The following is a 24,793-nucleotide window of genomic DNA, read 5'->3' as shown; positions in this document are numbered from 1 at the left end:
TGGGACAGCTAGCTCTGATCATGACTTGGCATCATGCTCTGTTAACTTATTCATTCCAATAAAAAAAGAAGCAAAAGAACACAATACAAACATAGTTCAAGGCACATAAGAGTTGTTAGAGCCCCAGACGGCCCATTGTCTGGGCATCTTTCCAAACTCAGCAAGCCAGTTCTGCGATAGCGCTGGTCACCAGAAGTGCATCATTGCCCCTTTGTTTACAGACAGACAGACTACTCCTCAAACCCAAATAGATTTTTTTTTTACTGACACTAATCCTGTCAGAAACCACATATACAGATACTCCTGAGATTCAAGGGCTGAGGAAGAAGTGAACACCCAGCAACTGTTTCACTTTTCATTATTTCTAACTGGCGGCACTCTGTCCAGGTGTGTGTCTTCTAAAGTTCAATATAACTCTTGATGTGTGTGTCTGCGTGCGGAGCGCTCATATGAGTTGCTGCACCTGCACCCGTCAGTCTCAATGAATAAGATAGGTGGCTATGGTGTGTTCAGTCATCTCAGATCCAGTGTCTCAAAGCAGGTGCTCTGTGTGGAGCTGAGGCAGGGTCCTCCCTCCTAATGAGCCATCATTCCCTCTTCCATCCTCCCACCTTATTCTCCTTTGCTCCTTTATTTCATCTTTGTTTTATCTTCCACTCTCCTTCCACCCTTTGCCCCATCCCTACCCTGCTCCCCATCCTCTCTCCCTCTCTTTTTCTCTCGCTCCTTGCCCTTCCACACTCCTTCACTTCCCCGAGACACTCTCCCTCTCTCCTTTCCTCTTCACCTTCTCCTCTTTTCTCTTTCATCTGTCCTCAACTCTAACCTGTAACTCCTCGCCATGCTTCTTACATCTCGCTCCACACACTTTCCTCCTTGCTTCTCACTCATGCCACTGCCCTACTTACCGTGCCTGCCTTGCATCTCAATAATATGAAAGTTAATGAATAAAAGAGAAGTGAAAATGAATGTACGCACTTCTTTGAAGTTATTGTAAGTCCGTCCAGATAAGAGCATCAGGTGAATGCTTAGAACATGTTTGTGTAAACGAGGATCAAAGGACACCACTCTGAAAGGTATTTTTGTCTGCTCAATGTCATTTGGAAAGAAAAAAGATGGCGTTCTTGGGAATACAGCTCAAAAATGACATTTACGTGCCAGGCAGGCATTATAACATGGTAAACAAGACTATGGATATTATTCATTATCAGCATTGCATGAATGGAAAAGTTAAAGAAAACTATTGGAAATGCATCCCTGAGTTGAAGAAGATATTTCGGGTCTTTACGTCTGCGAGCTCGTATGTGCAAAGGTATTATAATGACTAGGTTTTATGGGAGGATTAATCTACATTTGGAATGTAATGACTGACATGTTGGGCAGAATACATATTAGAATCTTAACAGCGCCTTTAACAAATTAACAAAGTCATGATTCAAGTTTACGGCCACGGGTGAGCCAAATCCTTTTATGATTGGAAGGAGTCGATAATTAAATATGAAGCACCACAACAAAATTGCTCGGTGCTGCTGTTTTTAATTACACTTTAACACACTGACATATGAGCTAATATCATCCGAAACTGATTATGTTTGTTTTAGGGCTGCAACTGACAGTTACTTTGATAATCAATCAATCAGTCAATTATTATTTGAATTAATTAATTGGATGGTTCCAAGCATTTTTAGAAGAAAGTTAAAAGAAAAATTGTGTCTAAAATCTATTAAAACGTATTTTGATCGAAACTTGGCATAAGTGACTAATTATAAATATTGTGCATAAAAGGTTTAACACCCATAACCAATAAAATATGAATTATATGGGTTGATACAGACAGTTGTTTTAGGAAACAAACGTATTTCAACACAGATCAAACTGTATTATAGGTAGTTAGAACTGATTGGTCTATGGTGAGATCCCAAATACTGTAACCCACTAGTTTTGTCCACAGCTACTTATATTGTGCTCTGATACTGTGAGGTGAAATACACGGCAATTATATATATATATATATATATATATATATATTTATTTATTTTCAAACTCTTGAAAAAATGGAATAATGGAGTGATTAAGTAAGGGAATGACAGGAAGAGGGAAGAAAATAGCGAGAGATACAATCATAGTTGTATGTTTCAAGTCTATACCCACAGGAAAAGAATGGATCTTACCACGATATCCAACACACCCACAGAGCATTCATCAACATCAATGCTTCTGTTGTAATCATGTTCCACATGACCTGCAAACACATCTGTTCCTCATTATGGGTTCACATGTCTTATTCTTGATCTAACTCAAATATAAGCACCCATACGTTCATTATTGGGATGTTTTTTACTCTTATCAAGTTGATGCATTTTCTGAAAGAAAAGTGAGAAATGTTTTCTAAGAAACAATTTACTCCTTTTTTTCAGCAGGGTAAAGGCATATTTATTAGGAGGAGGAACAGAGAGGGAACTTTTCAAGGCTGGACCGATTATATACTGCACATGATGAGGAAGTGACTACAAATACATATGTTTTAAGAAAATGAAATATGAATTTAATATGGAAAATGCCAGATATTTATTCTTTTTTTGTTTCAAAATCTATTCATAAACAGCTGTTAACGCATGCAAAGATGGCAAAGAGGGTTAACAGGATTTTCATGTTGTAGTCACTTCTGATTTAAGCACAAGCATTAACTCCAATCAACTGCAAAGAAGCTGCAAATAGGACAAGGACAAACGAGCCTAAGATTTATAGTTAATCTCATCCTAGTTTAATGCTGAACTACATTGGACTGCAATGCACTCAATCTATTAGATTGGGTTTCCATGATTGGGATTGGTTAGGCTTGTCTTGTTTATTATTGATCCTTATCTTGGTGGGGTTTAATATATATATATATATATATATATATATATATTTGTTGTTTTAATTAGTGAGTCAAACGTAAATTTATTTTGATAGAGTACTTTATTTTCATATTTTAAATGCATTCTTTATCATTCATATTTTTTCCAATTATTTATTTGTATTAATTAATTAATGTGTAATAATGTAATTGGAGATGGCCTGACAATATGCTTGGGATATTGTCACAATGTGGAGTCAATGATACATTTTCCAAATATTGACAATTATGACATATGTTGTGAGGTTTAAGTCTCTCAAAGCTGCTTTCACATCAGGAGGTCTGAGTTCAACACTACTAGGCAGCTTAAAACACAGATAAATCGAGATTGAATATTAAGCTTGTGCAAGCACATGATGGAAACTCAATCATTAATGAAGAGTTTATTTACTCATATTTCATTGAGTGTTGCGAAATGCAATCTATCCACCATCTCTCAGCTCTTATCCCTACTTAACATCCAAATCTCCTTTTCTCCTTTCCCCTCATCCTCTCATGTTTCTCTTTGCTCTGCTCCTCCCCCCCTCCTGCCCCGGTCTCCTCCTTTAAACCCAACCCACTGCCTCCGTCTTTGCTCTATCATTTAATAATTATGTCCCCTCACTCTCCTTCTCTCATTGTCTGTTTTTAATTACGCTTCTCCATCCATGAAGAGCTGAAGGCTGGGTGTGTTGGGGCTGGAGTATGAGTAGTGGACCAATGAAGAGGGAAAAACAACCTAGGAAGGGGGGGTATGGAGGGGGGGAGGGGGAGGGAACGTCCACGCAGGATAATTAAACATTGATTTGGGACGATGATGAGAACGGCAACAAGACGCCAAACAAGGGGATTATAGGTCAGGCAGCCGACAGCGTTCTGCTGAGCTCCGCAAATATCCGGACAGAAGAGGAAAGGGAGGCAGAGTGAGGAAGCAATAAGTGAAGGGAGAAACATGCAGGGTAAGGCTGCAAGTTTAAGAATAGAAAGAGGAGGAAGCATGGAGACAAGACAAAGATATAAGCAGAAAAGCAAAGGGACATGAAGTGAGAATAGCAGAACTGGGAGTGAAGATGGGGAGGGAGTGAAAGAGATTTGGAATAAGGCAGTGTAAAAACAAAGCTTAAACACTTGGGATATAGGGAAGTGAAACAGACTGAAGGGGGCTAAAAAAATGTAAAAAAATAAGGGAAAGGGTGTAACAAATGTAAAGAAATAACAAGGTTGATGGAATATAGACTTGGGAGAAGCTTACATGAAGAAAGACAACAAGAAGAGATGACTAAATAGACCATGTTTTCAGTGTCTTTGAACTTAATCTCGCTGATTTGACTCATTAGTTCTGCACTTAATTTGGCACAAATACAGCAGGTACCAGTGATGCCAATGTGCATGTGTGTGTGTGTGTGTGCGTGCGTGCGTGCATGCGCATGTTTGCATGTGTGGACAGTTATTTGTCATTAGGCCCTTTAGCTCATTAGTACGTACACAGTGAGTCATTCAATTATATGACAATGACCTACAGCAAACTGTCTCCTCATTGCCACCAATGGGATTGGGGATTTGCACACGCGTGTGCATGATTGTGTGTGCGCGATACATTCAGTCAGATGTATCATTGTAGTGATATTGTACATTTTGCTGGTATAGGAGCCTAAAAATCTTCCCTTTGCTGTTTGGTGTTTTGGTGTATTACATTCTAGTGTGAGTTTCTAAATGAGCGGTCAGAAGCTTAAACCCACAAATTTCCTGAAAATTGTCACTGTGTCAAAGGAAGATAATATGAAAGCAAGCTGCTGGCACACACCATGGCAAAACGCCACATGCTTCTATGAACCATATGATCAATTTCTTTCCCTTTTCAAGGTTAAACACATGTGGCCAGGGCTCACTCATTAAATTGTAATTTAGTGTGTAACAGGGCGGCTAACCAAGACTAACTCGTTATTCATATCACTCAATTTACCATAGAGGGTTTCTGTGATTCTTTTTTGTTTTCATCCTGTTGCACTGAACTACTACAACTGTATTTAAAAAATGACCGATACAGTGCATTATGGCTCAAACCTTCTTTTGAACTGAACAAAGAGATCTTAAATGTTACCAGGTAACCGGCATGAGGAACTTCATAACCAGATGTATTTGTGAAGTTGTGAAATATACATTGGAATGAAGATGAAATCAAGATTTGCATAATATAATTAGCATATTGACCACTCACCCCAAGCATGTTTGAACTATGACTTGATTTAGTCGGTTGGTTCATTTTTTAACAAAAGCACATATTCTATTTAGGTCTATGAACTGTAACCATCACAACATATGCATATCAAACTTGTTAAAAAATGGACAGATGCACAACACACATGAACAAGCTTGTTTGTGCTTCATATAGTGTACATGTGGAAATATTTATTTGTAGGCTGCATGCACCCACCTTCTCTCTCTCCCTCTCTCGTTTCCCCCATCCTGCTAGCCACACAGTCACCCACATGCAGCCCACCCAGGTTTGCCACAGATGCTCGCATCACCTGCTCCAATGCTATTAACCCCCGAAACACCCTTTAATCACTCACCAACCCACACACACACACTTAAAACTACTTGAGCATTGACATCAGTTCATTCATATTTCAGTTTAGTAATCCTCGACAATTTACTATTAATACCATAGCAAGCACTCTAATGGATTTCAGCAATCTATACTTCATGTATTCATTCAGGAGAGAACTGAAGGTGTGCTCAAGGATTTAAAAATAAACAACACTCATCTGTTAACCTATTTTTCCTTGACTGTGGGAGGAAATTGTCCTATCATTGCAAAAACAGGTCTGATGATTGAGTCTAACAAATCATGAGACATCGGTGTCAAAAGCTTCTTTTCATCCATAAAGGTACAAAAAGTGAATTTGCATTTGCTTACCTCACATAATGTGCACAGCATCTCTGAGTAAACAGCAGCCACTGAAAGCAGCTATCTACTGCAAGTGATGTAACTGCTTTTAATGCATGTTTCCAGTCACTATATCCTGACTCTGCTGGGCTGAGCAGATTTTATGTGTCTGTCCATTATCCAAAGAACCACAAACCACGGACATTGCAGAAAAGGTAGAGAGACGGTTAGGTCACAGGCAGTGTTCTGCTGTCTGCGTGTGTTTTTGTGGGTGTGTACTGTACGTGTTTCTGTGATCGAAAAAGGTTCACATTGACCTCTGTCTGCCCTTGCGTGGTGAAGAAAATGTGAGGCGAATACAATCCTTTAGATCGACCTGGACAAACAGAAACACTGGACACAAGCATGCACACACTCAAAAATGGTACCTCACATATACTCGACGCTGTACTCACTTGTACGTGATCCAGACAGACAATGTGGTGTGATTTTTAGAGAAGAATCGAATGCGTGGTCTTAAAAGAAGGTTTTGAAGCGATATCTGTTTACCGTGTTTGTGAATGTGTGTGAATGTATGTGTCATGGTGCTTTGCATCGATGGCATAAGAAGAATGTACTGTGAATGCAGTACAAGATTAATGTACTGTGAATGCACCTTTAAAATTCTGTCACGCTACCACACCAGAATTAAAGTGTGTGCTTTATAGAGTGGTCCCCAGAGTCTGAAGGCTGGCGGATACTTTTTTTGCAGCGCAGGATTAAGCCATGTGCTCCACCTGGCTCTGCTTATGTCACATATTGTTGACAAAATGTAGTATACTGTAAATGGCAGTGATGCAGCAATGCATGCTACAGCTGAGGCACAGTTTCCACTTTATCCTCAAACAGGATGCTGTGATTGGCAGATTTCCACACTGCCAAGTCAGATTCCGCTCACAAAGCGATATGTTGAGCTCGACCACATCCATTAGGTGATCAAGTTTGCATTATGACTGTGAATCTGCATACCTTTGATATGCCCCTGAAAGCCCTTAGAAATCACGTGCTACATTCACGCTGCATTTTTTTTTTTTTTGCCATACAAGTTTAGCTGTCAAAGCAAGAAATAAACGGACCTACGGGTTTGGTTGTTTAATGTTATACATGCATACTTGAATTTGATAACTGGCAGTGTCATAAAAGTATCAATGTTTACTTTTTTGCCTGTCGGTGTGTCATTCATTCTCAGCAGCTGGACTATAGCATTAGGCATAATGGTATAAAGCATGAACTAAACACCTGGTTGGTTGAGTTGTCCTGTAAGTAATAGAAACATTTTCTAAAGCTGCGCCATCTTGGGTCTCTAATAAGCATCACCATGGTTACAGGCATCACTCACAGCAATGGCAAGATTGCTGACGGAGATCGACTCCATTTACGTGTGCTCCTTTCATTCTGTCTTGTGAAATAAGTAAAACACACAGAGATTCACTCTGTATGCAATGCAGACAACATAATGACCAAATGTCAACACCGAGCATTACATCACCTCAGATCGTTCTGACAGGAACTTATAAATCATATTGGAATGAAAAGTGTAGTTTTAGGCAAATATAGCTGTGGATTGGCTGCTCAGCTACAGAGTGCAAGCCGAGCTAATGCCAGGATTGTTTGGTTAGATAATGTGCTGTCCCTTGTGAGGCCTGCGGTGGAATTTAAACTATTGATCTTTCTTGACCTCTCGCTTGTCCCAAAAGTTCTACCAGAATGAATCAACAGGTACACACACACACACACACACTTTTTAAATAGGTTAAACAGCAACCTGCTGGACGTAATGAATACTGTACAATGTACATAACAATATACAGTAACTCTCTTTCTGCTTCACATGGAAGGCAATACATTAATCAAATATGTGTGCAGCAAGTTCCAGTTTAATTTATAGTAAAGTGCTCTTTTACACAATCACCATGATGTGGTTTAACTTTCAGGGAAAATGAAAATAGAAGGAAAGAGGAAAATGCAATGGGTGATTAGCCGGAGAAAAATACACTGCAACAGAGGGGAAACAATCGAGGCAGCAAATGTTACGGGGAAAAAAAGAACGCTTCACGAGGAGGCACCAGATTGAGAAAAACTAGGTGTAGATGTATCTCAATCATCCAGGTTGTACAATGTTGAGTCAAAATTGAATTATTCAGCGCACTGTTGTAGAATTGTACTACTTATCTGAGATGTTTTATCTGTTCCACTGTCTGATGGTTTTGTCCGAAAAAAAGATACTATATGTCAAACTAAAGAAGCTATCTCTTGACTTTGAATATGTTGGATAACTGTCAACTGCTTATATCACTGATTTAGTTTTTGTGCAACACACAACACACTCGATAGAACTAATAGTCTAGTTTCAATTTTAGGTTGAATTTGTCAAAAAGAAACCTGTTAGAGGGAACATGCCACTGATATACGTTATTGTCCTTAAATTTTAGCATGAATATTATCTAGAAAGGAGCTTACACAATGCTGTGATTTTTGATCGACACTAACTTTAAAGTAAGGTTCAAACAGAGCCAAAAAACAAATTCTTTATGTATCACCTGCCAGTCGTGTGAAGTTGGCAGAGTGACAGAACGCAGAACTTTGACACTAGTAAGCAGGATTCACATCCTGTTTAATGCAACAACAAGCACTTTTATGAAGGATCAGGGAAAGATTGTCTCTCAAATGTTAAAGTCAAAACATTGTGTGATGTTCGTCATGTCACTTTATTTTCTTTTTCTGCATTTTAATAAGGCCAGCAGGGACCTCTGTTGGGTCTCCCTATAGTACCTCTCTTTCTGTCATCTACAAAATGATCACTATTAAATAAAGGCATAGTAAGGCTTATAATTAGAAAAAAGTAACACAACAAAAGTATTTTAGGAGACATCACTGGAAAGCACATTCAAATATGGTGGTACGTGTATAAAAAAAGCATCTTGTAGTTGTGTCTGTAAGTGGTGGAATTACATTTTTAGATGTTAATTTATTGATGTCTTGTTACTGTTACTTTTTACATAAAGTAATGTCTTTGTATATTATGTAGTTGTGTTGGAGATACAAATAAGACATAAGGTTCACTGTGAGCTAATGCAGTCTCACTTTAAAAAAACACACGGCGAGAGAGGCATCGACACTAGAGACACTTAGAGAAGCCTCCTGCAGAGGTCTATTGCCATTGATGGCACTACAACTGCCATTAGGTTTCTGGTTAATACACAGCTGCCATCTGGTCCAGTGTGCACACACATAAACACAGATGCACACTTGAAAAGGCATTGATCATATTAGTCATTTCAGACACAGGGTTTACTAATACACTGCCGACCAATGGTTTTCCAAGTCCGTACAATCGAATGTGCACGCAAACTCACACACACACACACACACACACACACACACACACACACACACACACTCTGTGCTAGAAGGGCATTGATCGTAAGTAACCAGGGGGTTTTGAGACTGCATCAGAGAGCCCTCTTTATGCTCTGAACTTGTCAGAAAATCTGGACTATTGGTAGTCTTTCTGAAGTAAAATATGATAATTAATTTAGCTGCTTGATTAAATAACAGCTCAATGAAAAGGACACTGAAGGAAATGTATAGATATAAAGCTGTTATTTTGATACTCTGGAGGCTGGAGTTATTTACTCAGTGGAGGAAAAAAAATGAAGAGTAGTAGAAATTATTAAACACCAGATAATTAATAAAAATCTATTCTGATCTCAATCAAAATGCCGTGTGACAAAGAGAAATGAATACAGGTAAAATATAAGAAAACAATGTTATTATCTAACACACATGTGGAATTTATTGTCACTTCTTGTGGCACAAAGCAATTATTACACTCTCTGATTGTGAGGAAGAAGAAGAAACGCACTTTGATTTTACTTTCTATCAATTCTAATCAGCAAAGTTGATGAAGCTTCAGCGAGTGCGACATTGATCAGTTTTCAAGATGTGCTGTTTGTATGTAACAGAGATAACCAAAATGTAAAGCTAAATACATTTGTTAAGCTCAAATGGCCTCTCCTTGTGTCACCAATATGTGGTTTTCTCATTCTCCTGCCCCCCCCAAGAGAGGAACTGTACACACATGCACACAGACACACTCAGGGCTGTTTTTTTTTCTTTTACTCAGAGCAGAGCTGGTGCAATGATGAGGCCTCCTAATGTATGTTAATCTCATGATTGCCATATGATTCCATATATGGGTTTAGAGTCATGCTTTAGTCATGTTCTTACGCGATGAAGTAAGATTATGAGAAATTATTCTTATGCAACATGACATTTTTTTTCAAATTGCGACATGAGCACATGTGAACTGGGTAGTATGGCTCAGACAGTAATACGGGAAAGGTATTTAAGATGAAGCTATAGTGTAGCTCAAGCCTCAATGTGTTTTGCATGTGCTGTGCCGCATTGCACATGTATCTGTGAAGCCATCTCTTTCATTTGACAGTTAACCTGCACTGATCTCGTTATTGTTTTTTATTGAACTCAAGGTTCAATAAAGAGTTCAGTCCTGATTTATTTGGCCACACGTTTGGTTACCATGTCAGCAGCAAGAGCGGTTTAATACAACAGCAAACATTCTTTGTTAAGCAGCTAGTTTGTAAAAAATACGATGTTTTGATAAAGAACGCAGTCAACAATGATTGCAAACGCAATTTCTGATTTAAATCTGAATTTAAATCCAGCACTGCAATGGCAGACTACCCCACTGCCAATAAAAACAAAAGAGATCATTCAATATAAATACTGTACACTGAAGGTCTGAGTTATACAGTTTAATAAGTATTGTAAACATCCAGACAATCTGCTTAATAATGTGAGGCTCATACGATTGACAGCTACCCCCACAAAGATCTATACACACCCACACTGACCTGTAAGGAGGGTTATTTGTACCTACAGGGCTGCAGTGCCCACTAACTGCATCCAACCTTGACCGGGCAGGTGCAGATGGCAGGTTGCAATGCAGGAGACGGGTAGACATGCTTAGAATTGTAAGAAGCTGCTTGTCTCCGACAGTTGGCTCAGCTGTCTGAATAAACAAGTATCCTCTAGCTTAGAAATAATATCATAATCACTTCTCAAAAATCCCCCAATTCCATATCACACAAGTGTTGACTGTCTGATTCTCCTATCACCTGGGATGGATTTGACACATTCAATCACAGGTTTTTCTTTCAAGAATTATTTTTCCCCCAGAGACAATACCAGCTGTTGATGACGTGTAAAAAGGCCAAGCAGAGCTAAATTGGTTATCAGATGATTCTGTTGGGCAGTGAAGACATCTTTGATTTACTTCTGTAATCACAGAGTGATGGGCCTTTATCTGGCCATATTATTTGCACCTTTTGAAAAAAATGTAAATGAATTAATAGTCATCTGCACTCGTCTCTGGTGGTATTAAAGCCACATGTCACTCATCACAAGAGCTGGGAGATATTCCCAACCTGTTGCCATGACAACTTCACAACATATGAAAACTCCTCAGAACCAAAAATAAACAGAGCTTTCTGAGAGATTTGGCCAATAATGTTGCCAGTGCGTTGTTTTTTTTTTTGCACATAGAGAAAATGTGGACACTCCCCCATGACCACCAAGGCTTAAAAAAAATCTTAATGGAAAGACATATAAGTGCTCTATGGTAGTTAACCACGTCTTTGTCCTTTCTTTTATGACTGAAACAGTCCCCGATAAAATGTTCTGCTGCTGTTGATAATGTTGTAACACAAGAAAGCACCAATTCATCTATTCATTAAAGTTCTTTAAATCACATACACAGGTCTACACAAGTCCAACTTGCCCTTGCTGTAGTTCAATCATAAACATGATTCTCTACACAACGACCTTTATGTAATATGCTATCAACCGTTTCAGTGACAACATATCGCTGCAATCACACCACTATCAAGAAGAATTATCATAATACCTTGAAATGCTCTTTCAACCCATTGACATTTGTTGGGTGTTCATTTTAATTATATTTAGACTTGGGATGACAATATGCTGTATATGTGCAGTAGCATGTTGTGCACACAAAGCAGAAAACCTCCCTGTTTGTTTATGGGATCAACTCAAATTTTCCTTCCTTCTACTTTGAAACTTTTACATTTTTCGAAATGCTGTAGTGGTTTGATAGTCACCAGTTTAAGGGGTGCCAGTCAATGAATTCTGACAAATGTAAGGAAAGTAACAATTTATGGAAAAATATCATATCCATAGAGCCACTATATAAATATCAGCAATGAAACAATGTGGCTACAAGATCAGCACATCAACGCGGCACTGAAGCAAGTTGACAGACAAGCAGTGAAACAGCCATAATCTCATTTGGCCCAGGCCGAGCGAACCCAGCAATGGCGCTGTTCCACTACAGATGTCTTTATCATTTCAGCTGATTAGACTTTTACGACTGGATGACTGGCTAATCTCCATTTTTATCATCTATCATCTGCTCTCATCCTCATAGCAGCGGCTGATGCCTCCTTATTAACGCACACACAACTGCTCACAGACACACGCTGACCTTGACTAAAACAAACAGGCACAGACATGCTTTTTTACTAATACTCCTCAAAGAGTCCATAGCAGTCACCATTAAAACTGTAATAAGGACAGACAATGAAAACTCACAGACAGTCAGATCATAAATTGACAGTGTAGATAAACAGACCTGTAAACCAGTGTGTCATCCCCAGAGCTGTTGTACTGGACCTGGAACATCCTGACTCCGGTTGAAGAAGTCTGACTGCTCCATCTAATGAGGGCCGAGTTCCCTGTCAATTCCACCAGTGAGACCCTCCGGTCTGCCCCTCTGGTCTCGTTGTTCGGCAGGGCAACCTTAGAGGAGGTTAGGATGTCAGAGGGGGCAGGTTCAGATGACGGGTCTCGGCTGCGGCTTGTGCTGTTCGCCAGATGGGGCATCACCGTAACAACTAGCTCCACCCTTCCTGTGGATTCACCTGCTGCGTTGGAGGCAATGCAGGTGAAGTTACCTGAATCCTTCAGGGATGTTACGTTGATCTCCAGGCTTCCATTAGAGAAAACCAAAGTTCTGAAACAGATTGAGATGTATCATGAAGTGAAAGAGTTCAATGCATTAACTGTAGTGTAAATGTTACAACAAAGTAACAACTATATACTGTAAAAAAGTTCAGGCAGTTGACATAGTCAGGACTTCATATGAGATTGGACAGGCCTTTGCCTTCCCAAGTAATTTCAAACATATTCACTTCTGGTTACAAAATGATCCACCATTATTCTGTCACTTTCAATTTAAGAGGCAACTCACTTCTGGTCCACATATCCCAGTCACAGTCACCCACACAGGAGCCAATTGGTAATCACTGTTCTTCTTATCAACCCATTAAGTCACACCTGTACTTTGCTGCCTCCAGTGACAGCCATGTTGAGGGGATAGTTGCTGACAACTTGTGGGCTTCATCCCCATAAGTGTAAGCCTACACCAAATGGTATTCTTCAACAACCCAACAATGCCTCATTTCCATGAAATCGCTTTTACTGAACAAAATATCTAAAGATGCAAACAGAAATCTCAAATCAAAAATATAAAACTTCTGTCACATATTTCAAAATACTATCAATCCTTTTATAACATTTTTTACAGGCAAAGCCATGACCTCAACAGCTACCTTCTAATCCTGATTCAGAGCTGGCCCACACAAGCCATGTGCCTACGCCCTACTACTACAGCCAAGACAGAAATTATGTGAGACAACCCCGTCTGACGTTTTGACTCGGTTGCACATAGCGCTGAGGTGAAACAGTACTGGGAGGAATATTTAAAGGGCCGCTTTTCTTGCACCTGCCAACTGGGTTGGGTTTCTGATATCATTGAATATAGAGCTGAGTCTCATGCCCTAAATTAACACCTGTTCTTTAATTTTGAGAAAATATACAATCAATACACTTATAGAGAAAAGTAATTGTAAATTATAAATCAAACCACAATATAGAACTGTATAGAAATAATCTTTGTACCTGGAGCTATTAGATATAAGTCGCCCTTCAGGGCTGATCCAGTGGACTTCAGGCTCTGGGTCGCCATTTGCCTTGCACTTCAGGCTGGCAGGCTGGCCTTCCATAGCCACTGTATGAGGTGACTTACGGGTCAGAACTGGTTGGTCACAAATGAACTCCTAAAGGGAAAAAAAGTATGAGGTCTAGTATGATATTTAAATTATATAGTTTCGAGGTTATGATTCATTTTTTATTAGTTTTCTGCAAGCGAAAAGCTTAAAATGTCACCTCTTCAGGTATTGTCCAGAAGTACTTGGCACTGAGGTCAGCAGGAGAGGCGCATGTCTCAAGATCGTCTTCTCTGGTCAGTCTTCTCAACCATAGAAGTTCACAATTACAGTGAAGGGGGTTGCCACCAAAACTCAACACCAGGGAGGTGAGGGGGGAGCCTTTGGACTTGGCATAAACTGGGATTCTCAGGAACAATGGGTCCGGGGGAATTTTCTTCAGCTTGTTAGACGTCATGTCTAGCCTGTTAATGGATGGGGTAAGGAGGAGATGAGGGTTGGATTAAGAGAGAAAGACAGATACATTATCAGTATATCAACAGTTAAGTTGATCAGTAAACCAACCTATGCATCTTTACATTATCTGTTCTCACAACATCAGATCACCAATCAACATACCTGGCCAACTTGTGTAGGTTGGTGAATACCCCTTGGGGAACATTTTCTATAAGGTTATGATCCATATTTAGGGTATTGACGTTGGTTAGGCGCTCGATCGTGTCCCAAGGCACTTGGGCAAGGTTGTTGTAGCTAAGGTCGAGATCCTCCAGTGTGGATAGGAAGTCATCAAAGGCATGGGGAGATATGGAGTGGAGCTGGTTGCTGGCAAGGATCAAGTGGCGAAGGTTGGTCAGGCCTTTGAAATGGTCGTCCTGGTTGGTGAAAAAGCAGAAATGCTCAGAGAAGCATCACATAAATATCAGAAAGGATATTGTATCAACTGTTCTGTTATATTTATCTTTCTGTCATTGTAGCTCTAGCGTTTAAGTATGTGTATCTATTGACCAACTTAAAGGCCTCTAAGTCAGTTTATCACTGCAATAATCTATCCGACTATTCATTCCCATTTGCCATCATTAATCCATTCCATCAGTCTCACCTTTATCACAGTTAATCTATTAGAGTCTAGATGAAGTGCTCTCAGTCGCCGCAGGTCACAGAAGGCTGAAGGGAGAATCTGACTGATGGTGTTTCTGGAAAGGGTTAGATGTAGCAGGCTGGTCATGTTGGCAAAGTCCCTTCTTCGGACAGCTGGGAGTGAGCAGAATGAACACAAAGAGATGTTCCATCAACTGAGTCCTAAGTGACTAGATATATTACCTTGGTACAGTATTAAGTAGGGCTTGGTATCGTTTAAAATGACGATGCCAGTATCATTATCAGTAGCTTTAAAGTGATACCAATACCAATAGAGTACTTCATTTGATACCCATCATGTAAATAAAAGCTTTGTGTGTCACATTGGCTAGCTAATTGCCACCGCTCTGCACAGTGCTTATACAGCCCACGGTTATTACTGGCAATGTCGTCCCCCAGCCCAAGGTGGCGGAACCACATTGTTGTGGTAATGTAACCCACCCTCCGGTTCCCCCGCCAGGTTAAAGTTTTGTCAGCACTGTTGCTAGCTTTGTTTGCGCTGTTAGTACCGTTAGCTGCTAGCTTTTCAGTTGATACCTTCAAGGTATCTAGTGCAGATACCCAGCCCTAGTATCAGTGAAGGAATGGACATCAGAAAATATACATATGCAACAGTGTTTGATTGATCTCTGAAAGATGACTCTGGTTCTTAATGTTCCTCAACTTTTTATAAAATCTTTTTCTAAGATAAGATTGCAAAAATATGTATAAGAAAAGTTATAACAAATAAATTGGTTGACCTTTCTGCTGAACTAGCTGCTATGATCATATTTGGCCATGTGCAGACTATTTTGTTTAATATTTAGATTAGCAAGCCCATGCCCAATTAGCCTCTTAGAGCCTGGACCCCATGATACAAAGGTTGTTTAAATTCTTTTAAAATTAACTTTTGGCAACATACGCTAAGAACCACAGTTGACAGCAGAGAGAATCTGTTCACCCCCAAAATGGAATACAGAATCAGAGTTTAGCACAGGATAGTGCTAAACTTAAACTAAATTGATTTGGACATTATCAATGTGACTTAAATAAAGTAATATTGTTAATGGTGCATTAAATCATCTTACTGGACCTTGTGAAATTTGTCTTTGTTTAGTTTGTGTGTCTTTTGTTTTAGCGAACTATGGAAAATAATTTATTTTAAATTGGGTCTAGGAAGATTAGGTAGCTGCCTTGGTGGGAGCGAAAGGGAATCCAGATTAAATTAAAAGGATAAAGCCACACTTCGGTTCTTAAAAATAAGTATGTTTCAAGTATCATAGATAGTTCTTTGATGTAAGAAGATGAATCATGAATGAGATTTGCTCAACTGAACCACAAAACAAAAAAGTTTCAAAGTATGAAAGTTAAAAAGAACCAGACTCGTGAGTAATAATAGTTCAGCCAACATTCGTTTTCAGTGCTATCACTGACTTGTGACCCACTCTCCTTACTGCATCCAATGTTCCATTTGAATCACAGTGGTATATTTAAGCTTGACACATTGCTCAGTCTTTTGCAATCTTGCTACTGCTCAATATTATAGTATGCAGCATGTTCTCTCTTGAGGTAAGCATTCAAGATGATGGTTGATGAGGAAGAAGTGACTGAACCATGCAAAATGCCTTAATTCCCTGCCTTGATTCATGTTTAAATGGAATACAAGACAGACTGGCAGGTATCTTACCTGTAATGAAGTTTTCTTGGAGCCGTAGCTCCACGGTGCGCCGGTCAATGGCAGCAGGAACAAACAGCAAGCCTGTCTTGGAGCAGAGAATAGCGAGCGATGGAGAAAGGCTCTGGCACATACAGCGTTTCGGACACGGCTGGCCCCTGCATGCTGCTGCCAGCAACAGCAAAGAGAACCACAGCCGTTCCATTATCCTGCACAGGGAACAGGGCAACTGGAAGACAGAAAGAAAAGAGCAATGACTTTGAGTGGGTACAAAGATAGCCTTCCTCAAGAAAGGGCAACTGGCAAAGAAGAAAAAAAAGAAGAAAAACATAGATGTATAAACATTTACAAATATGTAAAGCCATCTGTAGACTCAACAAAATAAGATGTTCTTTATTCTATTATACCACAAAAACAAACATGAATGCTATTGTTGGTAGCTTCATAAATTGGCTAACCACAGCTTGTTAAAGATAGCAGATTCTTCACATGTAGAATACAGACTCTGTAGGAACCGGACAAGATTGTTGGCATTGGAAGTGTTCTGGTATCTGTTTGTAGTCCGAGTAGTAGTGAATGATCACGTTTGAGCTGTCTTTGGTTGAATGCAAGTAAACATTCTTTGTGGAGATCAAAAGAGGAAGACCGCATTGGCCGAAATGCAATCTCGGCCAATGCCGACTTTCTATTGATTTAAAATTAGCTTGCAAACTGGCTACTTGTGAAACAATCCAGTCGTACATCTCTCAACTTCAACTCCAGTCTCAAATCTTAATTTGCTTATTGGACTGTAAACTTGTTCATAGAGTTCTAAAAGCTCTCTAATGTGCCACATCAAGTTTACTGCAAATAAATAAATAATGAGTAACAAAAGAACCTGTGTGGTCCTGTAGATTTTTTGACATGTATTTTTTTTATCTTGTCTTTTCATACTGATACACATTGAAATAGTTGCTGGGGTGAGAGGTAGATCAATGCACTGTTCAGGAGCTGGACTAAATTACCCAATGCTGTGAGCTCATAATGGGCTTTATCATTGTGTGGCAGCATGGTGAGCTGGAGCTGGCATTTTCCTGAGGCACACTGGGGTATATGTTTGATATTTTGGCAAGATGTAATATAGGTGTGGGGTGTCAAAAAAAGGAGAGGTTGATATCTGTAACAGTCATACTTGTATCTTTCATCCACAACAGCTTGTATGCTAAATAAAGGCTTATTACGAGCACACATCCCTCTGTGGTCGTATCCACATCAAACTGATTTGTTATTTCTCAGTATTTTGGACTAGTTTGGTATTTCAAATTAACAGTGCTGGGCATGATGACACTCTCAGGACTCGGGGGACACACGCACACTTTAACACAGTTCTATCAAAAATTGTCAGAGAGATTTTTCTCTTTCCAGTTTACACCACTTAAACCCCCTCAGGGACATCCTTTCCTCACTCAGTATCTGTTTCCAGCAACACCTGTCTAAGTCTTTCCAACTGGTGTTGCGAAAAGTTGTACCTGACGCATCACATTTACAATTGCAGGAGATGTTGACCTCCTCTGCGATTACATGATGTGATAGAAAAGAACTGTGTCTGCTCACAACTGTATTGGTGAAATTGTAGCTGTGCTGGGCGGCATACAAATTCATTCCGTGGCCGGCTTTAATTCCGTGTGCCGTGAGCACTGCGGTGGGGACGACTATATGTGCATTGAGAAGGGACCCATATTAACTGTGTACCCTTCTCACTCATGGTTAGACATTTATAACACAACAATTAATAACCTACAACAATTTGTAAAACTAATAGTTATACATTGTACACCACCAAATTGCATGCTGGGTAACAATATAGCTGCTAACTAGCAGAATAACATTCTGTTAATAGCTGGGAGAGGCTTTGGTCGTTATTGCACATTCAAGAACAGAAAAGAGAGATAGTGGATGAAGAAAGACACACCGGATATGCACTAGAAGAACTTGTGTCCAAGAGAGGAGCTGTATTTGTTGTTCTGAAGCCACTGTTGTTGCCAATGCCAAACAGCTATATCCCAACATTATACCAACAACGCATACACACATATACGTACAAACATATAGTTGCCCACTTTTCTACAACAACAGAACTCAGTTTTACAACTTCTGCTCGCCTATTAAAGTTTAAATAGACAATGTTTTTGACTTAAAGTTTTGCAATAGTGAGCCAGCTACATCTAATTAAATGCAACCTCAACAATTAATCAATTAAAAAAGCTAATATATCAACCTTTTCTTAGACCACATTCGTATTTGTTCTTGTCATTTAGAATCGGAAATGTGGTTGAGTGTATAATTAAATGTGACAAAAATAAAGGATTTTTTTGACCTGAGCTGTTGGGCAGCCACTAGCATGGTTATCATAATTTGGAATTTTAAAAGTTCAACTTTCTGAGACTATCACAATTTATTTTCTTATTCTGATCTTATACAAATAAGCAAAAACAGGTAATCACAGGGATCATCCATTTGGAATTATTTTACCTGTTTCATTGTTGAAGCCTTTCGTTTTTCTTAGTTCACCTTTCGGTGCAGTCAACAACTGTTGCATAGCACAATCTTTCATACTTTAGCCCAAACAAATTGAAGGTGTGACTCAAAAACCATGCTTTGGCCATCTGCTGCAAAACAGTAAATAAGTTAATGTGTCACAGAAGTCATTATGGATCATCATTACGATCAGTTGAACCAGGCGGGTAAATATGGAACCATTTTCACTTTTAACACAGCATACATGGCCTCATAACTCATGGTGGGATATGTGTGTGTACCAGTGGGCAGAAGTATATTAGCCTGCTCAGTTTGACTCCCAGGCTAATCAATAGCACTGGACTTGTATTTAGTAGGTGGCCTGTGTAAAATACTCCTCCTCCATTCTGCTCCTCCCTTGATACTCCTTAAACCCTCAGAACATTTTTATCAAGGTATGACATTATTTTTCAGCATCACAAGATAAACAATACCTAGTGTTGCCCTTTGTCTTAGACTCCACTGTTCATCACCAATAAAGCTAATCTGCCAAATGTATACAAACAAATGAGAGTGCATGCAATCTTATAAGCCTACTAAATATAGATTTGCTGTTATTTGATACTTGATGTTCTCCATCCTTTCACAATGTTAAACATAGAGCAGAAACAATGATTCGTTGTAACTTACAAACACACAGAAAAGTCTGTTCTTCTATCTGCCTTTCCATTTTACTCCTTCTCAACCTTTTTCTTTGTCATTCAATATATTTCTCTCCATTGCTCTTGATTATTCCCCTGCCGTACCTTCACATCGCCGTTTCTTTCATACACCACATTAATCACCCTCTTTACACTCGTCTCACTCCATCATCCCTATTGTATACTCCTCTAAATACAGTACATCCCATGTTATATAAAAAATTTAAAGTCATTTGCAATTTCCCAGTCGTATCAGATTTATATCGCTTGACCATCCTTCACCCTCTATGATATGCTCTAGCTGTCCATCATTCTCTGTGATTAATGCATTTCCGTTCCCCCCAACTCATGTTCCCTCTTCATTTCCATCATACATTCCTCTTCTTGTCATCCTATTCCTCCCTGCCTCTTACCTCTTCTTCCTTTCCTCCTTGTCCTAAACCTTTATTTAAAAACCATGGTTCCTTCTTTTCCCGTGGTCATTTATCTTGCAGGCTTCCTTTCTCAGGCTCTCTATGCTGTTCCTGTTTTTCCTCACACCATGCTCCTCACGCTGTCTCACTCACTTTTGTGATGGCTTTATTTTAATGTATCTATATTGTGTTTATGTTGCAGAAATAGGTACCAATGGTGATTTGCAATGCACACCTCTCTAAGTTTGTTCGCCCACTCATCCGGCTTGCATGTGTATAGCTCAACTCAACAGCATAGTCATTTAATTATGGGGTATGAGCCTAAAATGAGAATTGTACCCCCTTCTGCTGCATGTGTGGGTGGCATAAAGTATCGGCAAAACAATGTGGGTCACATTAGGGCTTATTATAATTACAACCCAAACAGGGGCGATCACAAATCCTTCACGGAGCTTTGTTAAACCCATTTTTGGCCAACATACAACCCAAACTGTGCCCTTGTTGGATAAATCTTGGGGCAAAATAATGCAATTATTATACGGTATGTTGTCCTGATGGCCTCATATTAAGCTAAATTAGAATCCACTATCTAACCATCAGGGCAAAAGATGAACATACTGACGAACTTTGTTACCGTCCATAAATCAGCAACACTTTTAATCCAGTTGGTAGCCATGGAAATTAGGATACTAGGGATTGGATGGTGGTGAGAAGGGCAGCAATAATTTGAAAAGAACAGGACTGAGGCTAAGCAGGATGTGCCACTAACTATCTTAACCCATGCTGACAGACCATGTTGTTTCAATAATATGAAAAAGAGCAAATTCTGGGAAAAACAAATCTATTTAGTAAGCTGCATTCGCGCATCTTTTTTATTTGAATTACGAAAGCTGTCAATCATAATGCATCAGTCTTGAAAAAGTTTACAGGTTCAAAGAAAACAAACAAACAAAAAAAACACCATCCCGAAAAATCATTTCAACCGTCCCTAAAGTCAATGTTAACACATGTTGCTCAACAAATGACAAACTGCCACCATCACTTTGCTAAATGTCAGGTCTTTAAAATTAAGTATAATGTTTATTTGTGTCTGAAAGTTGGAGGTAAAGGACAAAAAGCATCCAGTATACTTTTGCAGTAATAACACAGAGGAGCTCTGCATTGATATTCATTTTCTACAAGTGGCTGTGCAAGCTGCCAGAACATTGGGGAATGTCTCCAACAGTGGCAAATGTTTATGTTTTTGTATGATTTTGCAAAGTAAGGCACAAACACACACTGACAGTCTCTTTGTTTTGTTTGACGGTATGATCTGCACTTTGCATTTTGTGCATCAATCAGCTTCTCCCAGGCAGAGCATTTTTCAATGTGTTTAGGGCAGATATTTTACCAGGCTGGGATGCTACATTGCTGCGTTTGTGTGGAAAATGCTAGGATTTGAATGTATTCTTCGTTCAAGAGAATGGTTATTAGTCATGGGAAGAACATGTAAGGGATACACAAATGACTTCAAACACAACTAAAGGTGTTATTGCTTTGGAAGAAATGAAAACAGTTGTCTTGCCTTAGTTATACTGAAGGGTTCTGAAGAAATCAGTAATTAGCTACACATACTGCAAAAACACGCCACGTCCATTTTCTAAGGGAACCAAAATCGCCTTTGCAGTTCATATCAACCCTACCTTTGAAGATTAAATAGCCCTTCCTCACAGTGTACTTTTCTTATATATTTCAAACCCAATCAATGGAAACAAGGAGCTGTCTTTACTCATGTTCTATTTCAAGTATAGCAGATTGCAATGCTACGATGTCTACTGTGTTTGAAAAAGCAGAGAGCTTGGGTTTCCTGACGATTACAGTAGACTTTCCTCTGATTAAGTATGTGAGCTTCTGCCACAACAATATGTGATTAAAGTAACCTAAAGCCAACTAAAGCTCCTTTATTTAATGTACACATAAAACATTTACAGGATGATGGAAAACAAGAAACAACAACAAAGTTTCCACCATTCACATTAAAGACAATCAAAAACCAGAGCAGTGGTCTGACACACAGATTAGCAGTTCTAAGAACTACAACGGAAAGCAAAGCCCCGTTATTACATCCCAATCTGAAGCAATTAGCAATGCAAATCACAACACACACACGCATGCGTAACTAAGCTCATAAGAGCGATGTAGAAAGAGGCAGACTGAAAAACACGAGACAAATTATCAGAGAAAACAGAACAAGCCAGAAAACATGAGCCGGGAAGAAAGAGTGAAGGAAGTAGCAGTTAGTGAGGAAGAACGATTGGGAGAGAGAGAAGATAATGGAGGACAATCGACTAGAGTTTGTGATTGTTTAAAGACACAAGGAAATGTAGGCTTAGCTTTAAGTAATATAAGTTGCTCGACAGAGTAAGGCCAAACATTTACAGAAGCAACTTTTTCCTGTGGAAGACACTCTCAGTCAACTGGTGACATGACCCACATGCTCCGCTAATACCCCAGAGTGATGGGTTGATGGGAATCATTTTTCAAAATGGTATCTGAAGTTTCAGAAATTAGTTCAGATCCTGCCTCTGGAGTTTATCTCTGGTTTAACAAGTTGAGGCATGATTGCAACCTCTGAGCAAGCAAATGTTATCTTGTTTTCTTCCTTAATTGCCCGTCAAAAGATACCTTTATTGTGGCAGCCTGTATTGCCTCCACCCAAGTCCTGGCTATGCGATGTTATGGCTTCATGAATCAAATTTACTGCAAGGACCTCTGGTGATAAGTTTTACTCCACCTGGCAACCTTTGATCTCATAACCATCAAGGCTTACTCCCACTGAAGTATATCTCCACATAAACATGATACGCTGTGTCTCAACAACACAGAGAAGAAAACACAACCTGTGCACATTTAAAAGTTTGGTGACAGAACAAAGTCACAGCTGACAACAATGTGGAGTGCAAACCACATGCAACCTTTGAACAGAGGTATTTGGGGACTCAAAGTTGGTCGTGCATCTGTCTTTGACATTATTGGTATTTGCATAACACCATCAAATTGCGAGCAATAATCACTTTTGCAGACGTGGGATTTTTAGACCCAACGGTGCCAATAATATAGGAAGGTTATTGCTTTTGGAACCAGCAGCATAAATCAGATGTGGTGGCCATGAACATAGATGTAGTGCAGTGATTGATGATCTATTACCTGTATTATTACCTGCTATATCCCCATCATCTTCATCCTGGTTCTGAGCCCCATCATTCATTAAATTAGAATTGGAAATAACCCATTGATGTGATCTTTGCACTCAGTACCAGCAATTCATCTGAGTGTGTGTGTGTTGCTGGCCCCTCACTTATGCTGTGTACAGCCTGCTTTGCCAGAGTACACTGCACCTCACAAAGGAGATGGATCACCCTGTCAGCTTTCTTGCAGAACCACTGCAGAGTGTCTTCTGTGTATAGTTTACTGTATCTGTACAAGAGCATGAACATGTTCATGTGTGCATTTCCTTACTGATTTGTTATCATATTTGCTTATTTGACTATGCTCATGCAGCTGTGTTCATGCATATATACCCTGAAACCTGTGTGTGTGTGTGTGTGTATGTTGCATACATTTTTGTGTGTGGATACGTGAGTGTGTCTTTATGGGCTTGCTTGCTTTTGTACTAAGTGCTTGCTTATGTGTCTATGTTTTTGTGTGCACATGAGAATAGCTGTGTGCTCCATCTATTTCTGCAATGTCTACCCTAGCGAGAGCACTGGGTTAATAACATTGAAAGCAGCATTATCCATCTGCTCCATACACACACACACAAACATAATGTACATCCACACGCAAACACAAAGTTAACTTCAATCAGACACGCTATGTGTGTGTTAGTTTACAGTAAGTGAGTAGATGCTTGAATGTACTCATAACTGTGCTGCAGCTTAATCTCTGTGTAATGCTGTAGTGATTAATGGTGAAACAAATCTGTACCGTTTCCGTTTTCCTATCAACAATATGTCAACTGTCACTGAAGCGAAACTCTACCTAATCGACTGCCTGTGTCGTTCACCTTCTTAATAATTACAACTCATAGTTGTTGTTTTTTACTCCTCGAATGGGGGGAGGGTAAGAAAAAGGTAAACGTGGAGTTAGATTGGGAGCCAGAAAAGGAAATCTAAGCATGAAGAGGCATGCAAGCAAGTGAATGGACAGGTGGTGACCATGGCAAGGCAAAGCAAGGGAAAGAGATCAAGCTAAAGCAAAAACAAAGTGCTCCTACAGATTGGGGTATCTGTCAACACCAGTGGTAAAGGCAAAGCTTTTATTGGCCGCAAAAAACTTGGTGGGGGCCTGTAACTTAGCAACAGCCAATGACACATGGATGGTAACAGTGAGGAGGTGGGGAGAGTGTGTGTGTGTGTTATGCTTGTGGGGGTGTAGTGAGAGTGTGCGTATGGGGGCTGTGAGAAAGTGCAAGATTGGTCTGGAGATCTAGCAAGTAATGAATCTGGAGTGTTGCCGTCAGAGAGGGTGAGTGTGGGTGAGAGATAGATTCAGAGAGAGA

General features: G+C 39.6%; 1 protein-coding gene across 5 annotated transcripts in view; it reads right to left on the bottom strand.

The window, feature by feature from the left end:
- LOC116390863 (leucine-rich repeat and fibronectin type III domain-containing protein 1-like protein) overlaps positions 1-24,793 on the bottom strand; it is a 142,644-nt gene that overhangs the window by 44,423 nt on the left and 73,428 nt on the right. For all 5 annotated transcript variants that reach the window (XM_031860978.1, XM_031860979.1, XM_031860980.1 and 2 more), the window contains exons 3-8: positions 16,656-16,872; positions 14,952-15,103; positions 14,471-14,724; positions 14,073-14,316; positions 13,806-13,963; positions 12,478-12,858 (exon numbers count right to left, since the gene is read on the bottom strand). In XM_031860978.1, the coding sequence (XP_031716838.1) occupies positions 12,478-12,858; positions 13,806-13,963; positions 14,073-14,316; positions 14,471-14,724; positions 14,952-15,103; positions 16,656-16,848 (1,382 nt within the window). In that variant the 5' untranslated portion in view covers positions 16,849-16,872. The remainder of the gene's footprint in view (positions 1-12,477; positions 12,859-13,805; positions 13,964-14,072; positions 14,317-14,470; positions 14,725-14,951; positions 15,104-16,655; positions 16,873-24,793) is intronic.

The sequence above is a fragment of the Anarrhichthys ocellatus genome, unplaced genomic scaffold (assembly GCF_004355925.1).
Source record: "Anarrhichthys ocellatus isolate YVR2014 unplaced genomic scaffold, GSC_Weel_1.0 scaffold24, whole genome shotgun sequence".
Taxonomy (NCBI): Eukaryota; Metazoa; Chordata; class Actinopteri; order Perciformes; family Anarhichadidae; genus Anarrhichthys; species Anarrhichthys ocellatus.
The sequence above is the reverse complement of the archived record's forward strand: the minus strand, read 5'-3'. Positions and strand labels throughout refer to the sequence as shown.